General features: G+C 41.0%; 1 protein-coding gene across 19 annotated transcripts in view; it reads left to right on the top strand.

Moving 5' to 3' along the window:
* Window positions 1–16,918, top strand: part of Hdac9 (histone deacetylase 9) — an 869,516-nt gene that overhangs the window by 282,160 nt on the left and 570,438 nt on the right. The window contains exon 1 of one of the 19 annotated variants that reach the window (XM_006515271.3): window positions 16,185–16,812. The exons of 16 other annotated variants lie outside the window; for them this stretch is intronic. Coding sequence is in view for 1 of the 3 variants with exons in the window: in XM_011243921.1 (XP_011242223.1) it covers window positions 16,733–16,812 (80 nt within the window). In the remaining 2 variants the exon portion in view is untranslated. Of the gene's footprint in view, window positions 1–16,184; window positions 16,813–16,918 lie in introns of those variants that run through there. 2 more of the 19 variants (XM_030246986.1, XM_011243921.1) reach the window with 2 other exon arrangements.

Genomic DNA, 16,918 nt, shown 5'->3' with positions numbered 1-16,918 from the left:
TATGCTGGTTCAAAACCTAGTTAACTTAAACCAACAGTCATGTGCTTTTTTTCTTTTTAATCTGGTGCTGTAATACTTCTGAGTGCTAACAAAGACGGCACACTTGGTAGAGTAGTCTGAAGATGTTTGTTCCTTTATTGAATTTGAATATCTATTACTTATGCAAATTACCTATGGCTTCAGAAAAAAATGAAAGCCTATAATATTCATATATGTAAATGTACATTTGCACGCAGTGTGCATTTCTATGTGGTGCATATGCACATCTGTGCACATGTCTGCATAGGCTCAGGGGGACTTCCAGCGTTTCCCTTGGTCAGGTTCCACATTACTTTAGGAGGTAAGATCTGCCACTGAACCTGGAGCTCACTGGTGTAGCTAAATTGTCTGGACAGTGAGGGCCTGGGATGCTCAGGCCTGTTTCCTCCAGCCCTGGGCTGACAGACACATGCTGCTGCCCAGGTGTTATGTGGGTGCTGAGACCTGAATTCAAGTCTTCACACTGATACACACTGCAGGACCTTTAAAACTGAACTGTCTCTGTCCTACCCCTGTATGTTTTATATAAAATGATAGCTTATAAACAATGAGTAAACTGTGCCTCAGTTTACTTATGTGTAACGTGAGAGATAATAACAGTGTTTACTTTCCAAACTATTGTGGTATAAGATACATGGAGAGTCTTAACAGTGAAACTTACACTTTTAATGCCAAATGCTATGTCTGTATCACTTAGAAATACAGGAAAACTTCTTTTTGACCACTGAGGACTTTTTAACAATTTAATGGCATCTCATAGTACCTCAGAGTTTCCATCTCAGGAAGCAAGGCACAAAATGTACAATCAGGCTTGTGCTTTGCCATATAACAAGGTGACACTGAAGGAGCTTTGAAGAGAGCACCACACAGCCTTAAGTCTCAGGCAACCAACCCTTCTTTTCTAATTAGGAACATATCCAGCCTTCCTTGAAATTTATTTGCTTTTTAACAAAAGTTCATAATACATTTTTCTAGCCTTTAAATTACTCAGACTAAAAATACAGGCTGTTATGATTTGCCAGTCACACTTTTTGTAGTTGACATATTATATTTTTAAATATGAAAAGTGCTGTATAACTATTTACATTGTGTTCAGGTCAGAGGGACCCCAGGCCTACACAGAGCCTTCTTTCCTCTCCAGAAACTCAGGTGTAGCCACAGAGATGTTAAAATGCACTGAAAATACTGAACTTGAGTATTTATAACTGGAGGTTAAAATCATTGACAACATAAAATTTTAGAATACAGTGAATTTATTTTATGTATTATATATAACTATTATATATCAATCTTATAAAATCATTATATAAAATTATATAAGTAAAAGAACAGAATAGTACTAACATGTAATAAATTTCCTATCATATTTATTTCTTTTATTTTGAACAAATGTTCATTTATTAAGTGTATGCATATATACACATATAAACTGTATGCATAATATGCATGTATGTACGTACCTTTATCATATTTTGTCTATTACTGTTAGGAAATATATATGTATACAAGTAAGTACGTATAATGTGGCACATACATATATGACAGTGAGATGTATGTGTGCATATCCATCCTGCCCCTTTCTGTAGCATATGTAGGCGCAGGGGAGCCCATTGTTGTTAAGGAGACAGAAGTTCAGGTTCAGACAGGTGCCCTTGGACTTGGGCTATCATCCACATTGTTACATATTTAGCTCTGCATAGGCTGTTTAACCTTTTAGAAGTTTATTCTTTTCCTTCTGGAAAATCAGCATAATAGGACCCTGGTTCATAAAATTGTTTTAAAGAATATCTGAGACATGTTATATAGTGTCCTTGGGACACAGCAGGTATTTTAATGAGGTTTCTCTCCATCCTCACTTTCTCCTGGATGGCTGAACTTGAAGTGATTCCTCATGGTGGGCTCTGGCTAAGGAATAAATAGGATGCAACTTTTCTCTCTTTTAAGTCCTGGATCAAAGAATTACACTCACATTAGGTCTACTCCTAAGAGCCCTGAAGTTCAGGTCCATGTCCTGGCTGCTCCTGCCTAGCGTCATGGCTTTATTCATATTGCTCAACAACCTGACATATAGGCATTTATATGTAAAGACTGTTTTTCTGATTTTAAAAAGAGAAAGTATCTTAATCAGTGTTATTGCTGTGAAGAGACACCATGACCAAGGGAACTCTTATGAAAGAAACATTTAATCGGGGACTTGATTACCGTTTGAGAGGGTTAGTCCATTATCATCATGGCAGGGAACATGGCAGCAGACATAGCCCTAGAACAGTAGCTGGAAGCTACACCCTGATCTATAAGCAGAGAGAGAGAAACTGGACCTGACATGGGCTTTGGAAACCTCAAAGCCCCTGTCCAGTTATGCACTTCCTCTAACAAGGCCACACCTACTTTTATACAAACATACATATATGAGCCCATGGGGCTTTTCTTATTCAAACTACCACAGAAATGAAATACTGTCTATGGAAAAATAAATAAAATTATTGTATTATTCCACTTCCTGTAAAGCACTTGTATTTGTAAGTGTAGAATAAAGAAGATACAAACATTAGTTTTCATTATTGGTTTTGTGTTTGTTTCATTATTGGTATTGTCTTTCCTTCCGAACCCAGACACCTATAAGATGGTTCTCTTTCTTTGTGTGAAGTAGGGGGAACTATCGGGTGCTGGTGTGAAGGGCCAGGTGAAAAAATGTGGCTGGGGTGGTTTAGTATTTTAAGCAAACTAACATCTACTTCAGAATCACTTTTTTTAAATTAGGTATTTTCCTCATTTACATTTTAATGCTATCCCAAAAGTCCCCCATACTCCCCCCCCCCACTCCCCTACCCACCCACTCCCACTTTTTGGCCCTGGCGTTCTCCTGTACTGGGGCATATAAAGTTTGCAAGTCCAATGGGCCTCTCTTTCCAGTGAAGGCTTACTAGGCCATCTTTTGATACATATGCAGCTAGAGTCAAGAGCTCCGGGGTACTGGTTAGTTCATAATGTTGTTCCACCTATAGGGTTGCAGATCCTTTTAGCTCCTTGGTTACTTTCTCTAGCTCCTCCTTTGGGAGCCCTGTGATCCATCCAATAGCTGATTGTGAGCATCCACTTCTGTGTTTGCTAGGCCCCAGCGTAGTCTCACTAGAGACAGCTATATCATGGTCCTTTCAGCAAACGCTTGCCAGCTTGTATGCAATGGTGTCAGCGTTTGGAGGCTGATTATGGGATGGATCCCTGGATATGGCAGTCTCTAGATGGTCCATCCTTTTGCCTCAGTTCCAATCACTTTTAATTCATCCCTTGTCCTTTAGAAATATGGTCCTTTCTTTTTTGTTGTTGTTTCTTCTTCTTCTTCTTCTTCTTCTTCTTCTTCTTCTTCTTCTTCTTCTTCTTCTTCTTCTTCTTCATCTTCTTCTTCTTACTTTCTCCTCCTCCTCCTCCTCCCTCCCTCCTCCTCCTCCCTCCTCTTCTTCTTCTCCTTCTTCCTCTCCTTCTATATGCGTTTGCACGTAGAAAACTAGTGTTCTAGCCCAGGCTGTTCTAACTGAACATTGTAAACTGTGTTTCTTATATAAGATAGGAATTTATTTACACTTTTAGGGTAAGGACATGATGAAGGCTTGCTTCCTGGTACACAGGCAGGGGCTCCTTCCTTTTATTAACAGTATTGGGGTCAGGATGTCAATATACAGACATGGGGGGGCAAAAAATCTGTAGTTTATAGCAAACAGAATTGAGCTTCTTTTGAAAATGAGCACCTGCTTTTGCTCACAAAGTGCTGTAGAAATTTTATCAACAGGGAATATTTATTAACTACAGGAGTTTTATGTTCGTTTGGGAGAGTTCTTATTTTTCCCTTGAGACATTGAAAGCATCCTCTATGTCCACATCTACATGTGGCTATTGATTTGTTGAAGCTGAAGTACAATACAGGGGATGGTCTCAGTGCAAGCTTTGAGGTCTCCTTAGCCCAGCTAGCTGGCGTGCTGAGTAGGATTTGAAATTTAAATATTAGCCACAGAGGCCAAACATAGTCTATTCTTTCTATAAATTCTGCAGATGTGTATCAAACAGCTATGCTGATCTGTCTCTTATGCTTTGCGTTCTAAAGGTTGTAACAATGTAATAATCATTCATTAAGGGTGGATCACATTTAATGACTTAAAAGTCCAGAGTCAGTTATTCAAAGATAAAGTTTTAAAAATTATTTTTCCCTTGTCCTTTAGAAATATGGTGCTTTCTCCTCCTCCTCCTCTTCTTCTTCTTCTTCTTCTTCTTCTTCTTCTTCTTCTTCTTCTTCTTCTTCTTCTTCTTCTTCTTCTTCTTCTTCTTCTTCTTCTTCTTCTTCTTCTTCTTCTTCCTCTTCCTCTTCCTCTTCTTCTCTTCCTCCTCCTCCTCTTCCTCCTCCTCCTCTTCCTCCCCCTTCTCCTCCTCCTCCCCCTTCTCCTCCTCCTCCCCCTTCTCCTCCTCCTCCCCCTTCTCCTCCTCCTCCTCTTCTTCTTCTCCTTCTTCCTCTCCTTATTTAATCTTTTTTTTTTAAACAAAGAAACATGAAAGTGGAGCAGTTTTACACCTTGAAAACTACTTCTCTCTCCTTCCAGACAGCATTCTCAGATTCCTCAGCAGGGGGGGAACAGCTAGTAACTCTGGTGACATGGCAACTTGGTGATGCTTCAAATGATTTGTCAGCAAAATGAAAAGCTCCCGGGCTTTTGAGGCAACAGAGAACTCAAGCTTGAAAGCACAGAGCTGAATTAGGTGTCACCCTGTGGAGGCGACCCCATGTGACAGCACCTGGACTAGCAGGATGGCTGACACTTGTGCTGTTACTTGGGGAAGTGCAAGCGATTAAAGTCACTGGCAGGTGAAGAGTCAGAGGAGATTCAACTACACCGAGGTCACAGCAAACAGAAGTTTTCTGTCAGCATACAACATTCCAAAGCTTAGCTTCCGAGAAACTGATGCATTGGGTGTATTTTTATATTTCTGCTTGTATGTTTTTACAGATATTTTCTATTCAGCAAATCATGTTTTTTATTTTTCCTATTTATGTACATGCTTAAAAATAACTTTGGTTTTAATTCATTGCTGATAACTTTATGATGTATCTATTTGATAATAATTGTTTGTAAAAGTAGCTGAGAATGGATCAAATATACATTGAAGATAATCAGGGTGTATGTGTGTGTGATCATCCAAATCAAATATTAGTAATTTAATTGTTTTCTGTTTACTGTTGTAAAGTGTATATGTACAGAGGCCTGGAGAGCCAATTCATTGGCTAAGAGTGAATACTGTTCTTATCAAAGACCTGAGTGTGGTTCCATACACCCTTGTCTGAAGGCTCACAACTGCCTGTAACTCCAGTGGATTTTATGCCCTCTTCTGGCCCCTGTGGGCACATCACTCACATATGCAGCACCACACACACGCACACACACATACACACACACACACACACACACACGTAATTAAAAAAGAAAAAGAAAAACAATTCAAAAGTGTACACACACATTGGCACAGATGTGCCTTTATTTATGCTCGTATTTACATGTACATACATGCTTTTATATAAACACATTTTCGGTTTTGAAGTAAATATTTACATTTTATAAAAGTATAACCCAGAGGCAAACAGAATGGCTTCTCAGTGTCTAAGCACCTGAAGTGAATAACAGAGGCCACTGGGCTTTTTTTCAAGTTATATTTATGTTGTTTCTAGTAGCACTATACGTGGAAACTGTCCCCTTCAACTTTATCTAAAGCTACCAGTGGGGGTGGGGGGGAATGGGGTTGATTCACTAGGCATATCAATTTTAATGAAATCTTACTGTAGTAAATCAAAGCTTGTTCAGTTAATTTATATCTCAAGTCCCTTATGTTTAGCAAAAGCACAGGGCTCTGAAATCCTACTGGAGTTGCAAATGTTGAAATTTGGGATTTCATGATTTATAAATGATACTGTGTCAGTGTAGTGGCTATTCCTGGTTGTCAACTTGACAATATTTGGAATGAACTACAATCCGGAATTGGAAGGCTCACCAGTGACTCTTATCTGGAGGCTTGGAGATCCTTATCTGGATCTTGGTTTGAAGATCTTGAGCCATATTGGCTATGGATTCCAGAAGATTGAATCTCCCAGTTTAAGGAACACACCTTTAATCTGGGCTACGCCTTTCATCTGGGATTAAAGGTGTGGTGGAACACACCTTTAATCTGGGCTACACCTTCTGCTGGAGACAATATAAGGACATTGGAAGAAGGGAGTCTAGCTCTTGCTCTTGCTCCTTTGCCTGCTTGCTGCGTGAGACTGAGTAACTGCTAGATCCTTGGACTTCCATTCACAGCTGCGACTGAACAATTGTTGGGAATTGGGCTGCCGACTGTAAGTCATCAATAAATTCCTTTACTATTTAGAGATTATCCATAAGTTCTGTGACTCTAGAGAACCCTGACTAATACAGAAGTTGGTACCAGGAGTGGTTCTAGAGTAACAGAAGTACAAGGATGAATCTTTTAAAATACTGGAATTGGCTTGTTGATCCACCAGCACTTTCAACTATTGAAACCTCTCCAGATTCTCTCCCTCCTGGGAGCTCAGAGAATTTTGAAGACCATGTTGAAGCTGAGAATTTTGAATCTTCAGATTCTCAAGGGTTTGCCCCACCTGAGGAAGTAGTACCCTCAGCCCCACCCCTTGAAATAATGCCTTCCCCACATGAGGAAATTAATTTTGCAGAGTCTGATAAACCAGCAATGACTTTCACTACTGATGTTTCTCAAGGCCCACCAATAGTTTCTTCTAGACCTGTAACCAGACTCAAAGCAAAACAGGCTCCTAGAGGGGAGGTAGAAAGTGTAGTCCATGAGGAAATTCGCTACACTACTAAGGAGCTTAATGAGTTTGCTAATTCATTCAAGCAGAAACCTGGTGAATATGTGTGGGAATGGATTTTAAGGGTGTGGGATAAGGGTGGAAGGAACATAAAACTAGAGCAGGCTGAGTTTATTGACATGGGTCCTCTGAGTAGAGATTCTAGGTTTAATACGGAAGCTCGCATAGTTAAAAAAGGTGTCAAAAGTTTGTTTGAATGGTTGGCTGAGGTGTTTATCAAAAGATGGCCTACTGGAAATGACTTGGAGATGCCTGATATTCCGTGGCTTAGTGTTGATGAAGGGATTTTAAGACTTAGGGAAATTGCAATGCTAGAGTGGATATATTGTGTAAAGCATAATTGTCCACAATGGGAAGGTCCAGAAGATATGCCTTTCACTAGCTCTATAAGACGCAAATTGGTGAGAGGGGCACCAGCACATTTGAAGGGTTTTGTTCTTTCCCTTTTCCTTGTGCCAGATCTTAGCATTGGAGATGCTTCTGCTCAATTAGATGAATTAAATTCACTGGGTTTAGTTGGATTCCGAGGTAACAAGGGCCAGGTGGCAGCATTGAATCGCCGGAGACAAGGTGATTCTAGTTATTATAATGGACAGCGTAGACAAAAGAATGTTTATAATAACATACCCAGTAATGGTCAGCACAGGAGAGGTGAAATTTATAATGGCATGACTCGGTTGGACCTTTGGTACTGGCTAACCAATCATGGTGTTTCCAGAATGAAATACATAGGAAGCCTACTGCATATTTGTTTGATCTGTATAAGCAGAAAAATTCTCAAACAAATGAAAGAAAGGCTACATTAGATCGTGGTAAACAGCCAAATGAAAGAAAGGCTACATTAGATCGTGGTAAACAGCAATCTCGGCCAGTGAATCAATTTCCAGACTTGAGACAGTTTGCAGATCCAGAACCCCTTGAATGAAGGGGTGGCCAGGTTCCGCTGAGGAAGGATCTTGATAAGACACTCAAAGGTTTTGCTGTTACCCTTTCTCCAGTTCTTCCCCAGAGGGACCTACGGCCTTTTACAAGGGTAACTGTACACTGGGGAAAAGGAAATAATCAGACTTTTCGGGGTCTGCTGGATACTGGTTCTGAGTTGACACTGATCCCAGGGGATCCCAAGAAACATTGTGGCCCTCCAGTTAAAGTAGGGGCTTATGGAGGGCAGGTGATTAATGGAGTTTTGACTGATGTCCGACTCACAGTAGGTCCAGTAGGTCCCCTGACACATCCTGTGGTGATTTCCCCAGTTCCAGAATGTATAATTGGGATAGATATACTCAGAAATTGGCAGAATTCTCATATTGGTTCCCTGAACTGTAGAGTGAGGGCTATTATGGTTGGAAAGGCCAAATGGAAGCCTTTAGAGTTGCCTTTGCCAAAGAAAATAGTGAATCAAAAACAGTATCGTATTCCTGGAGGAATTGCAGAAATTACTGCCACTATCAAGGACTTGAAAGATGCAGGGGTGGTGGTTCCCACCACATCTCCGTTTAACTCTCCTATCTGGCCAGTGCAGAAAACAGATGGATCATGGAGAATGACAGTTGATTATCGAAAACTAAATCAGGTAGTAACTCCAATTGCAGCTGCTGTACCAGATGTAGTTTCGTTACTTGAGCAAATTAACACATCTCCTGGCACCTGGTATGCAGCTATTGATTTGGCAAATGCCTTCTTCTCAGTACCTGTCCATAAGGACCACCAGAAGCAATTTGCTTTCAGTTGGCAAGGCCAACAGTATACCTTCACAGTTTTGCCTCAAGGATATATTAACTCTCCTGCCCTGTGTCATAATTTAGTTAGAAGGGATCTTGATCATTTGGATCTTCCACAAAATATCACATTGGTGCACTATATTGATGACATTATGCTGATTGGACCAAGTGAGCAGGAAGTAGCAACTACTTTGGACTCATTGGTAACACATATGCGTATCAGAGGATGGGAAATAAATCCAACCAAAATTCAAGGACCATCTACCTCAGTGAAATTCTTAGGAGTCCAGTGGTGTGGGGCATGCAGAGATATTCCTTCTAAGGTGAAAGATAAGTTATTGCACCTGGCCCCTCCTACAACCAAGAAAGAAGTACAACGTTTAGTGGGTCTATTTGGATTCTGGAGACAACACATCCCTCACTTGGGTGTGTTACTTAGGCCTATTTACCAAGTGACTCGGAAAGCTGCTAGCTTTGTGTGGGGCCTGGAACAGGAGAAGGCCCTTCAACAGGTCCAGGCTGCTGTGCAGGCTGCTCTACCACTTGGACCATATGACCCAGCAGATCCGATGGTACTTGAGGTGTCTGTGGCTGATAGAGATGCTGTTTGGAGCCTCTGGCAGGCCCCTGTAGGTGAATCACAGAAAAGACCTTTGGGATTTTGGAGCAAAGCTCTACCATCATCTGCAGACAACTATTCTCCCTTTGAAAAACAGCTCTTGGCCTGCTATTGGGCCTTAATGGAAACTGAACGTTTGACAATAAGACACCAAGTTACTATGCGACCTGAACTACCCATCATGAGCTGGGTACTATCAGACCCTGCAAGTCATAAAGTGGGACGTGCACAGCAGCAGTCTATTATCAAATGGAAGTGGTATATACGTGATCGGGCCAGAGCAGGTCCTGAAGGCACAAGCAAGTTACATGAAGAAGTTGCTCAAATGCCTATGGTTTCTACTCCTGTTACAATGCCATCTGCTGCCAAACATGTGCCTATAGCCTCATGGGGTGTTCCCTATGATCGACTGACTGAAGAGGAGAAGACTAGAGCCTGGTTTACTGATGGCTCTGCACGTTATGCAGGCACCACCCAGAAGTGGACAGCTGCAGCATTACAACCCCTTTCTGGGACAACCCTGAAAGACACAGGTGAAGGGAAATCTTCACAGTGGGCAGAACTTCGGGCAGTACACATGGTATTACAGTTTGTTTGCAAGAAGAAATGGCCAGATGTACGATTATACACTGACTCATGGGCTGTAGCCAATGGATTGGCTGGATGGTCAGGGACTTGGAAAGATCACAATTGGAAAATTGGTGAGAAAGACATCTGGGGAAGAAGTATGTGGATAGATCTCTCCAAATGGGCAAAGGATGTGAAGATATTTGTGTCCCATGTAAATGCTCACCAAAAGGTGACTTCAGCCGAGGAGGAGTTCAATAATCAAGTGGATAAGATGACCCGTTCTGTGGACAGTCAGCCTCTCTCCCCAGCCACCCCTGTCATTGCTCAATGGGCACATGAACAAAGTGGTCATGGTGGTCGAGATGGAGGTTATGCTTGGGCTCAGCAACACGGGCTTCCACTCACCAAGGCTGACCTGGCTACAGCTGCTGCTGATTGCCAGATCTGCCAACAGCAGAAACCAACACTGAGTCCCAGATATGGCACCATTCCTCGAGGTGACCAGCCAGCAACCTGGTGGCAGGTTGACTACATTGGACCACTTCCTTCGTGGAAAGGACAGCGTTTTGTTCTTACTGGAGTAGATACTTATTCTGGTTATGGATTTGCCTTTCCTGCACGTAATGCCTCTGCTAAAACCACCATTCACGGACTGACAGAATGCCTTATTTATCGTCATGGTATTCCACACAGTATTGCTTCTGACCAAGGAACTCATTTCACAGCCAGAGAAGTACGACAGTGGGCTCACGATCATGGAATTCACTGGTCTTACCACATTCCCCATCATCCTGAAGCAGCTGGTCTGATAGAAAGATGGAATGGCCTTTTGAAGACGCAGTTACAGCGCCAATTAGGTGGTAACAGCTTGGAAGGCTGGGGCAGAGTTCTTCAGAAGGCAGTATATGCTTTGAATCAGCGCTCGATATATGGTACAGTTTCACCCATAGCCAGGATTCATGGGTCCAGGAATCAAGGGGTGGAAAATGGAATAGTTCCACTTACTATCACTCCTAGTGACCCTCTAGGAAAATTTTTGCTTCCTGTCCCCATAACTCTAGGTTCTGCTGGCCTAGAAGTTTTGGCTCCAGAGAGGGGAGTACTCCTACCAGGAGCTACAACAAACATTCCATTGAACTGGAAGCTCAGACTTCCCCCTGGTCATTTTGGGCTTCTAATGCCCTTAAACCAACAGGCTAAAAAAGGAATAACAGTGTTAGGAGGGGTGATAGATCCAGATTACCATGGGGAAATTGGATTACCTCTTCACAATGGTGGTAAGCAAGATTATGTCTGGAGTGTAGGAGATCCCTTAGGGATCTTAGTACTACCATGTCCTGTGATTAAAGTCAATGGGAAACTACAACAGCCTAATCCAAGCAGGATGACAAAGGACGCAGACCCATCAGGAATGAAGGTATGGGTCAATCCTCCAGGAAAAGAGCCGAGACCTGCTGAGGTTCTGGCTGAAGGTGAAGGAAATACAGAATGGGTAGTAGAGGAAGGTAGTTATAAATACCAATTAAGGCCACGTAACCAGTTGCAGAAACGAGGATTATAAAGTAATATGAATGCCATTGTCAATTTACTAATGCGTTTGCGATTGTATGAGGAATAGTTATATCATGTTAGGCGTATTTACAACCTTGTTATTGTTTCATGTGAACATGAGATATTATTTGTGTCAAGTTGACAAGGGGTGGATTGTAGTGGCTATTCCTGGTTGTCAACTTGACAATATTTGGAATGAACTACAATCCGGAATTGGAAGGCTCACCAGTGACCCTTATCTGGAGGCTTGGAGATCCTTATCTGGATCTTGGTTTGAAGATCTTGAGCCATATTGGCTATGGATTCCAGAAGATTGAATCTCCCAGTTTAAGGAACACACCTTTAATCTGGGCTACACCTTCTGCTGGAGACAATATAAGGACATTGGAAGAAGGGAGTCTAGCTCTTGCTCTTGCTCCTTTGCCTGCTTGCTGCGTGAGACTGAGTAACTGCTAGATCCTTGGACTTCCATTCACAGCTGCGACTGAACAATTGTTGGGAATTGGGCTGCCGACTGTAAGTCATCAATAAATTCCTTTACTATTTAGAGATTATCCATAAGTTCTGTGACTCTAGAGAACCCTGACTAATACAGTCAGTAATACTTCAGAGCATCTACTATGCAATGTTTGATGGTATGAGAAGAAAATATGTTTAACAGAATATACCCAAAAGCTGCGTTGCTTTTAGAATAATCCTAGTCTCTGATAATTTGTGTGCAGATTAAACTGTGGCCATTGTTCTCAGGTGAGTGTTACAGTTTTGTGTCTATTTTTTGGTAGTAGAGCAAACAAGCAAGATTCACTGGCATAGCAAACAGGTCCCAGATTCATTTTCGTGGGGAAGCCACTCTTTTGTCTCAATGAAAAAAAAAAAGTTTACTCTGAGAGCACCTAAAAAATACTTTCAAGGTGGTTTGCACCCATGTAAGCTTGTGCAGCAGGTAGTTCCTGGAGCCCAGGGAGGCAGAACTGTCATGGAATTCCTTGAGACTAGAGTTACAGATGGTTGTAAATCAAGATGTGGGTGTTAGGAATCCAACCTGAGCTTTCTGAAAGAGCAAGCCATTCTCTCAACCACTGATCATCTCTATTAGGCTCTGAGAGTGTCTTCAAGGGAAATCAGTACTAGTTTTTCCTGGGTCTTTGAATGTGTTCTGTTGTGTTGGCCTTCTGACCTGTATGAAATAAATGAACGGAGGTAGAAACTGGTTGCCCATAAATTATGTTGTATGACACATACACCTGTGTAATGTCACCGGTAGGCCTTTAAGCTCAGCCTTTAGGTCACAGTGTCTTTCTGTATAGGTTTCTGACTTCTTAAGAGCTGTGATTTCCCCTTCCATTTCTGCATGTTTCATGCCAACAATCATGTCTTCCTGTGCATTTCCAAAGCTTCTACCACAGCCTTGCTAAGTACCAAGGAGAGCTCTGCCTCCTGACCTCTATGTGCAATGTAAGGGATCACAACCCAGTACCACAAGCCCCTTGCTGCATTCTTGGTGGGTCCATTTAAACACCTTGAGATTTCCACCTGGAGGGAGCAAATTCCCTCCTGCATCCCTTTGTCTGACATAAAATGAATGAGATACACCATTTTAGTCTTACTCTGAAGCAGCAATGCTAAGTTAAGTAATGAGTTGTCAAGTATATATAAAATGATACATGGTCATTAGGTTAAAATGAGATAAGTCAGATTATAAAACAATAAAAGCTTTAAGAAAAAAAGGTTCTTGTTATAAATAATTTGAAGAAACATCTGTGGGATGCACCAAAAGTCAAATAAAGAAAAAGCATCAACTTCTGCAGCGTTGAGGTTCAATTACAAGGAGCAGACTGGGCAGCTGATCCTGTGCTCCTGACGCAGCTGTCCTGATTGTCCTAGCACCAGTAAGGTCCTCCCATGCTTGTAAGGAGCTAAGAACCCCAACATGGTTGTACATAGCTGTAGTCCTAGCACGCCAGACACAGAGGGAAGAAGATGGGGAGTTTGAGGCTATCTCGGGCTGCAGGGTGAGTTACAAGCCAGCCTCAGCTATGCAATGGTGGTGCACACTGTCTGAGTCTAGGCTGGAGACTTTGAAATCTTTATACATGAGCTTACATCAGGATCTAGGAAACACATTGTGATAGACACTAGGCTTCTCTTCGGATGTTTGTTCTTTCTGTTTCTTCCTCTTTAAGGAATTATTTATAGAATGGAGTTTGGTATCATAATCTGGGTAGAGAGATGGAGGCAGGGGAGGGGGCACAGTTGATGGCCAGGGGAAGGAGTCCAAGTTCCTCTGCTTCTAGCATCCCTAAGTTCTGGGAAGCTGCCTCTTTGTATTTATAAAGTACAGCTTTTACAAAAGATGATTAATTGTGCTGGGAACATAATTATTCTATGTCTTTGACAAATGACATGGAGAAAATTGGAGGACATAGTTATGTGGTTAAATAACCATTTCAGGCTAGTAAGGCCATAGTTTGTAATATCTGACCGCAAAGCACTACAGTGAAAATTAATAACGAAGCTTTAAATCAGGAAATTATTAGAGACATAGAACGAAAACCACTTCTCTAAAATTTGGATCAAAAGGAAATCAAAACTGTAATTACTGACAATTAAGGAAATAGTGGTGGTGACAGGATAAAGTGTTATAATGTGTGGCACATGGCAGAAGCATAATTAATGGGAAAACTTCAGATCGGTGTTCTTCTATTAAGGGGAAGAGGAAACTAAAGTACACTGAGATAATGTTCCTGAAGGACGATGAAGGAGATAGTTTCTAAAAGCAAAAAAAGTAGTAAGTTAGAAAAAAAGATGCTGCACATTACGTTTTAGGAAAACCCGTGTGCATGGTAAGCTTTGGTTAGATTTGATACTGCGTTAACATTAGGAATACATTGGTGCTTTGTGCATTATTTTCCATATCTGGTGGGTTGATTCTAAGGAAGTCATGGAAGGACGTAATCCAGGAGGTCCCCGAGGTTACCTACAAACGTGTGGGTGACTGCAGCTTTCTCTGAAGAGTGTTGCTGTTAGCATCTTGATGTGGTCTAGAGCCCCTGAAGACTTGCTGATTATTTCCCTAGATTACAATCTTCATTCAGGACTTTTTCCAAATCATATTCTATGTTAGAATACACAAAAAGATACAATAGAAGTAAAAATTGTCACAGATCATTTATTTGTAGAATTAACAAGTTATTCCTTAAATTAACAATGAAAACATCAATTAAATAATATGAGCTAGCATTGCCATTTATAAATGAAGGTTAAAAGGGTAGGGGAGGAAAAGGAAAACCGTTCTTCCATCACACTATAAGGTGAGAATACAGAAATTTGGAACATGAACTCTTAAAAATATGAAGAGGACATTGTCATTAGTTTTGGAAGACCTCATTTTAAGCCAGAGAGCCACTCGTCAATCGTTGGCTGGACATCTGCCATTCAGGAAGCACTGTCCTAGGCCCTAAAGATACAGTGACATGTTCCTGTGGAATGTGTCATACAGAGTGGATCAGTAAAGGAAGACAATATGAAAACTAGTCAACATGATAGTGTTAGAGACTGTTATATAGAGATATTGTGAGAACATGATTGACCTAGTGTCACAGAAATGGCAGGAATGTAATCTTGCTAGGAGAATATGAAATATAGCTGAAAGGTAATAGTCTTCAAATAAACATTTTGAAAATGTGATCATCAAGTCTCTATGTTCATGATAGCAGAAAGTAAAATATATGGGAACAAGTGTAACAAAATACATTGATATACAATAAAAATTATATGAACATCTATTAATCATCTACCTACCAATTATACACATATAATCCATGATGCATAGAAACACAAATAATAATTTCAAAGAAATTGTGACCAAATTAAGAAATTTCCATGTCTGGTTCCAGAGGCTCATTATTGTAAAGGTGCAATTTCTTTTACTATTTTAAATATGTAAATTCATGGTCATAAAGCAATTGTAGCAAATTTTAAAAGACACTTGTAAAGTAAATACAGTCTTCACCTGCCACAATACATATTAGGGAATGGTCAAAAATATTTTGGTTAAGAAAAACAAAAGGCACCAATTAAACTAGGTGCCCTAAGGCTACTAGAAAGCCCAGAGACTGGACTTTGGTGGCACATTTGTTATCTGTCCCTATCAACTCTTCATGGCAGACATTTATTGCTGAATGGTTTGGCAAGCTTTCCTCTTGGGCTGGCCATCCTCATCAACTCCGCTGGGTGCTGTTCACTCTCACGGTTGGCACAGGGCTCAGGCGTCTTGGCACTCTACTTAGGTCTGTGACAGAAATGCCATTTCAATTAGAGATGAAGCAAAGAACTGTGTCAGAGATGGTTATGGAAAAGCTGGCCAAATTTCAGAAAAGTTGACTTCATTCTTTACCTCGTATTGCATACTAAAATAAATTTCCAGTGAATTGTGGCATCGGATGTGAATCCAGCAAGCAGGGAAGAGCTAATGTGAGAGTCTGCTTAGTTGACATTGAGTCTAGAGGGTGTCTTCCCAGGATGCTGCAGGAGAGCTCAGGAGGAGGCCCGAGAGATGAGATAAGACGTTAGGACCTTTAAAGTTCTCCAGACCTTGTTGTTTTAATATCTTGTAAAGTATTTGAAAATATGTGTCTATATAAGACATACATAAATACCAAATAGATTAAATTAAAATATTTGTAGTCATTTATTAAAATATAGAAAATTATGGGTTATTTTTTTCTGTAATGAGGACTTTATTTTAAAAAGGAATGTATATCAGGATTCTGGAGGAAACATAGAAAGTAATATGTATTTTGAATGACATTAATAGTCTTCTGAGCCATGTAATAAAATTCTACTTTCAGACATTAGGAATTTGGGGTTCAGTGAGAATAAGTAAGGGTCTAGAGATCATTCTGTTGGAAGTGTCACCGTTGTGACTGGAAGCAAAAACAGTGTGATCCTGTAGGTTATTGGTCAGCATCAGGCATGATGCTTGTATAAGTCTCCTTGGATACAGACTTGGAGGAGGTCCAGGCCAACTCCCAGTCCAAGACTGTGTCTCAGTATCAATGTCTGCTCCCAGTTCGTTCCCACTCAGTTCTGTTTTCACAAGAAGTGATTAAATCTCTGCTGATGATTTTAGACCTTTAGAGCTTGCTTTTTTTTTTTTTTTTTTAATTTACCTTTGGCAAATCGGAGCCCAACCTTGGCCATAATTCTTCCATCCTTTCTCTGGCCTAGCAACTTATAAAACTTGTATTTGAGTTCCTGTGCTTGGCAAGAGTGTTAATGTCGGGAAAAAAAAAGACAAAAAGCAAAAAACAATGTTCCTTCTGTATTCTGGTATTGAAGACATTCTGAATGCACTCTGTGCATCCCGAGCACCTCACTGCTAAAAGGAGACAGGGTGATACAATCCAGCGCGCACAGCCCAGCTCAAGGTAAGACTCAGGCAGAAGCAGTTCAGACTGCTAATGATCGCAGATAGGCTCAGTATCTCTTCTCTCAGGCCAGCGTTTTCCTTTTGGATAGTAGCGCCGGGAGAGC

The sequence above is a fragment of the Mus musculus genome, chromosome 12, assembly GCF_000001635.26.
Source record: "Mus musculus strain C57BL/6J chromosome 12, GRCm38.p6 C57BL/6J".
Classification (NCBI taxonomy): domain Eukaryota; kingdom Metazoa; phylum Chordata; class Mammalia; order Rodentia; family Muridae; genus Mus; species Mus musculus.
The sequence above is the reverse complement of the archived record's forward strand: the minus strand, read 5'-3'. Positions and strand labels throughout refer to the sequence as shown.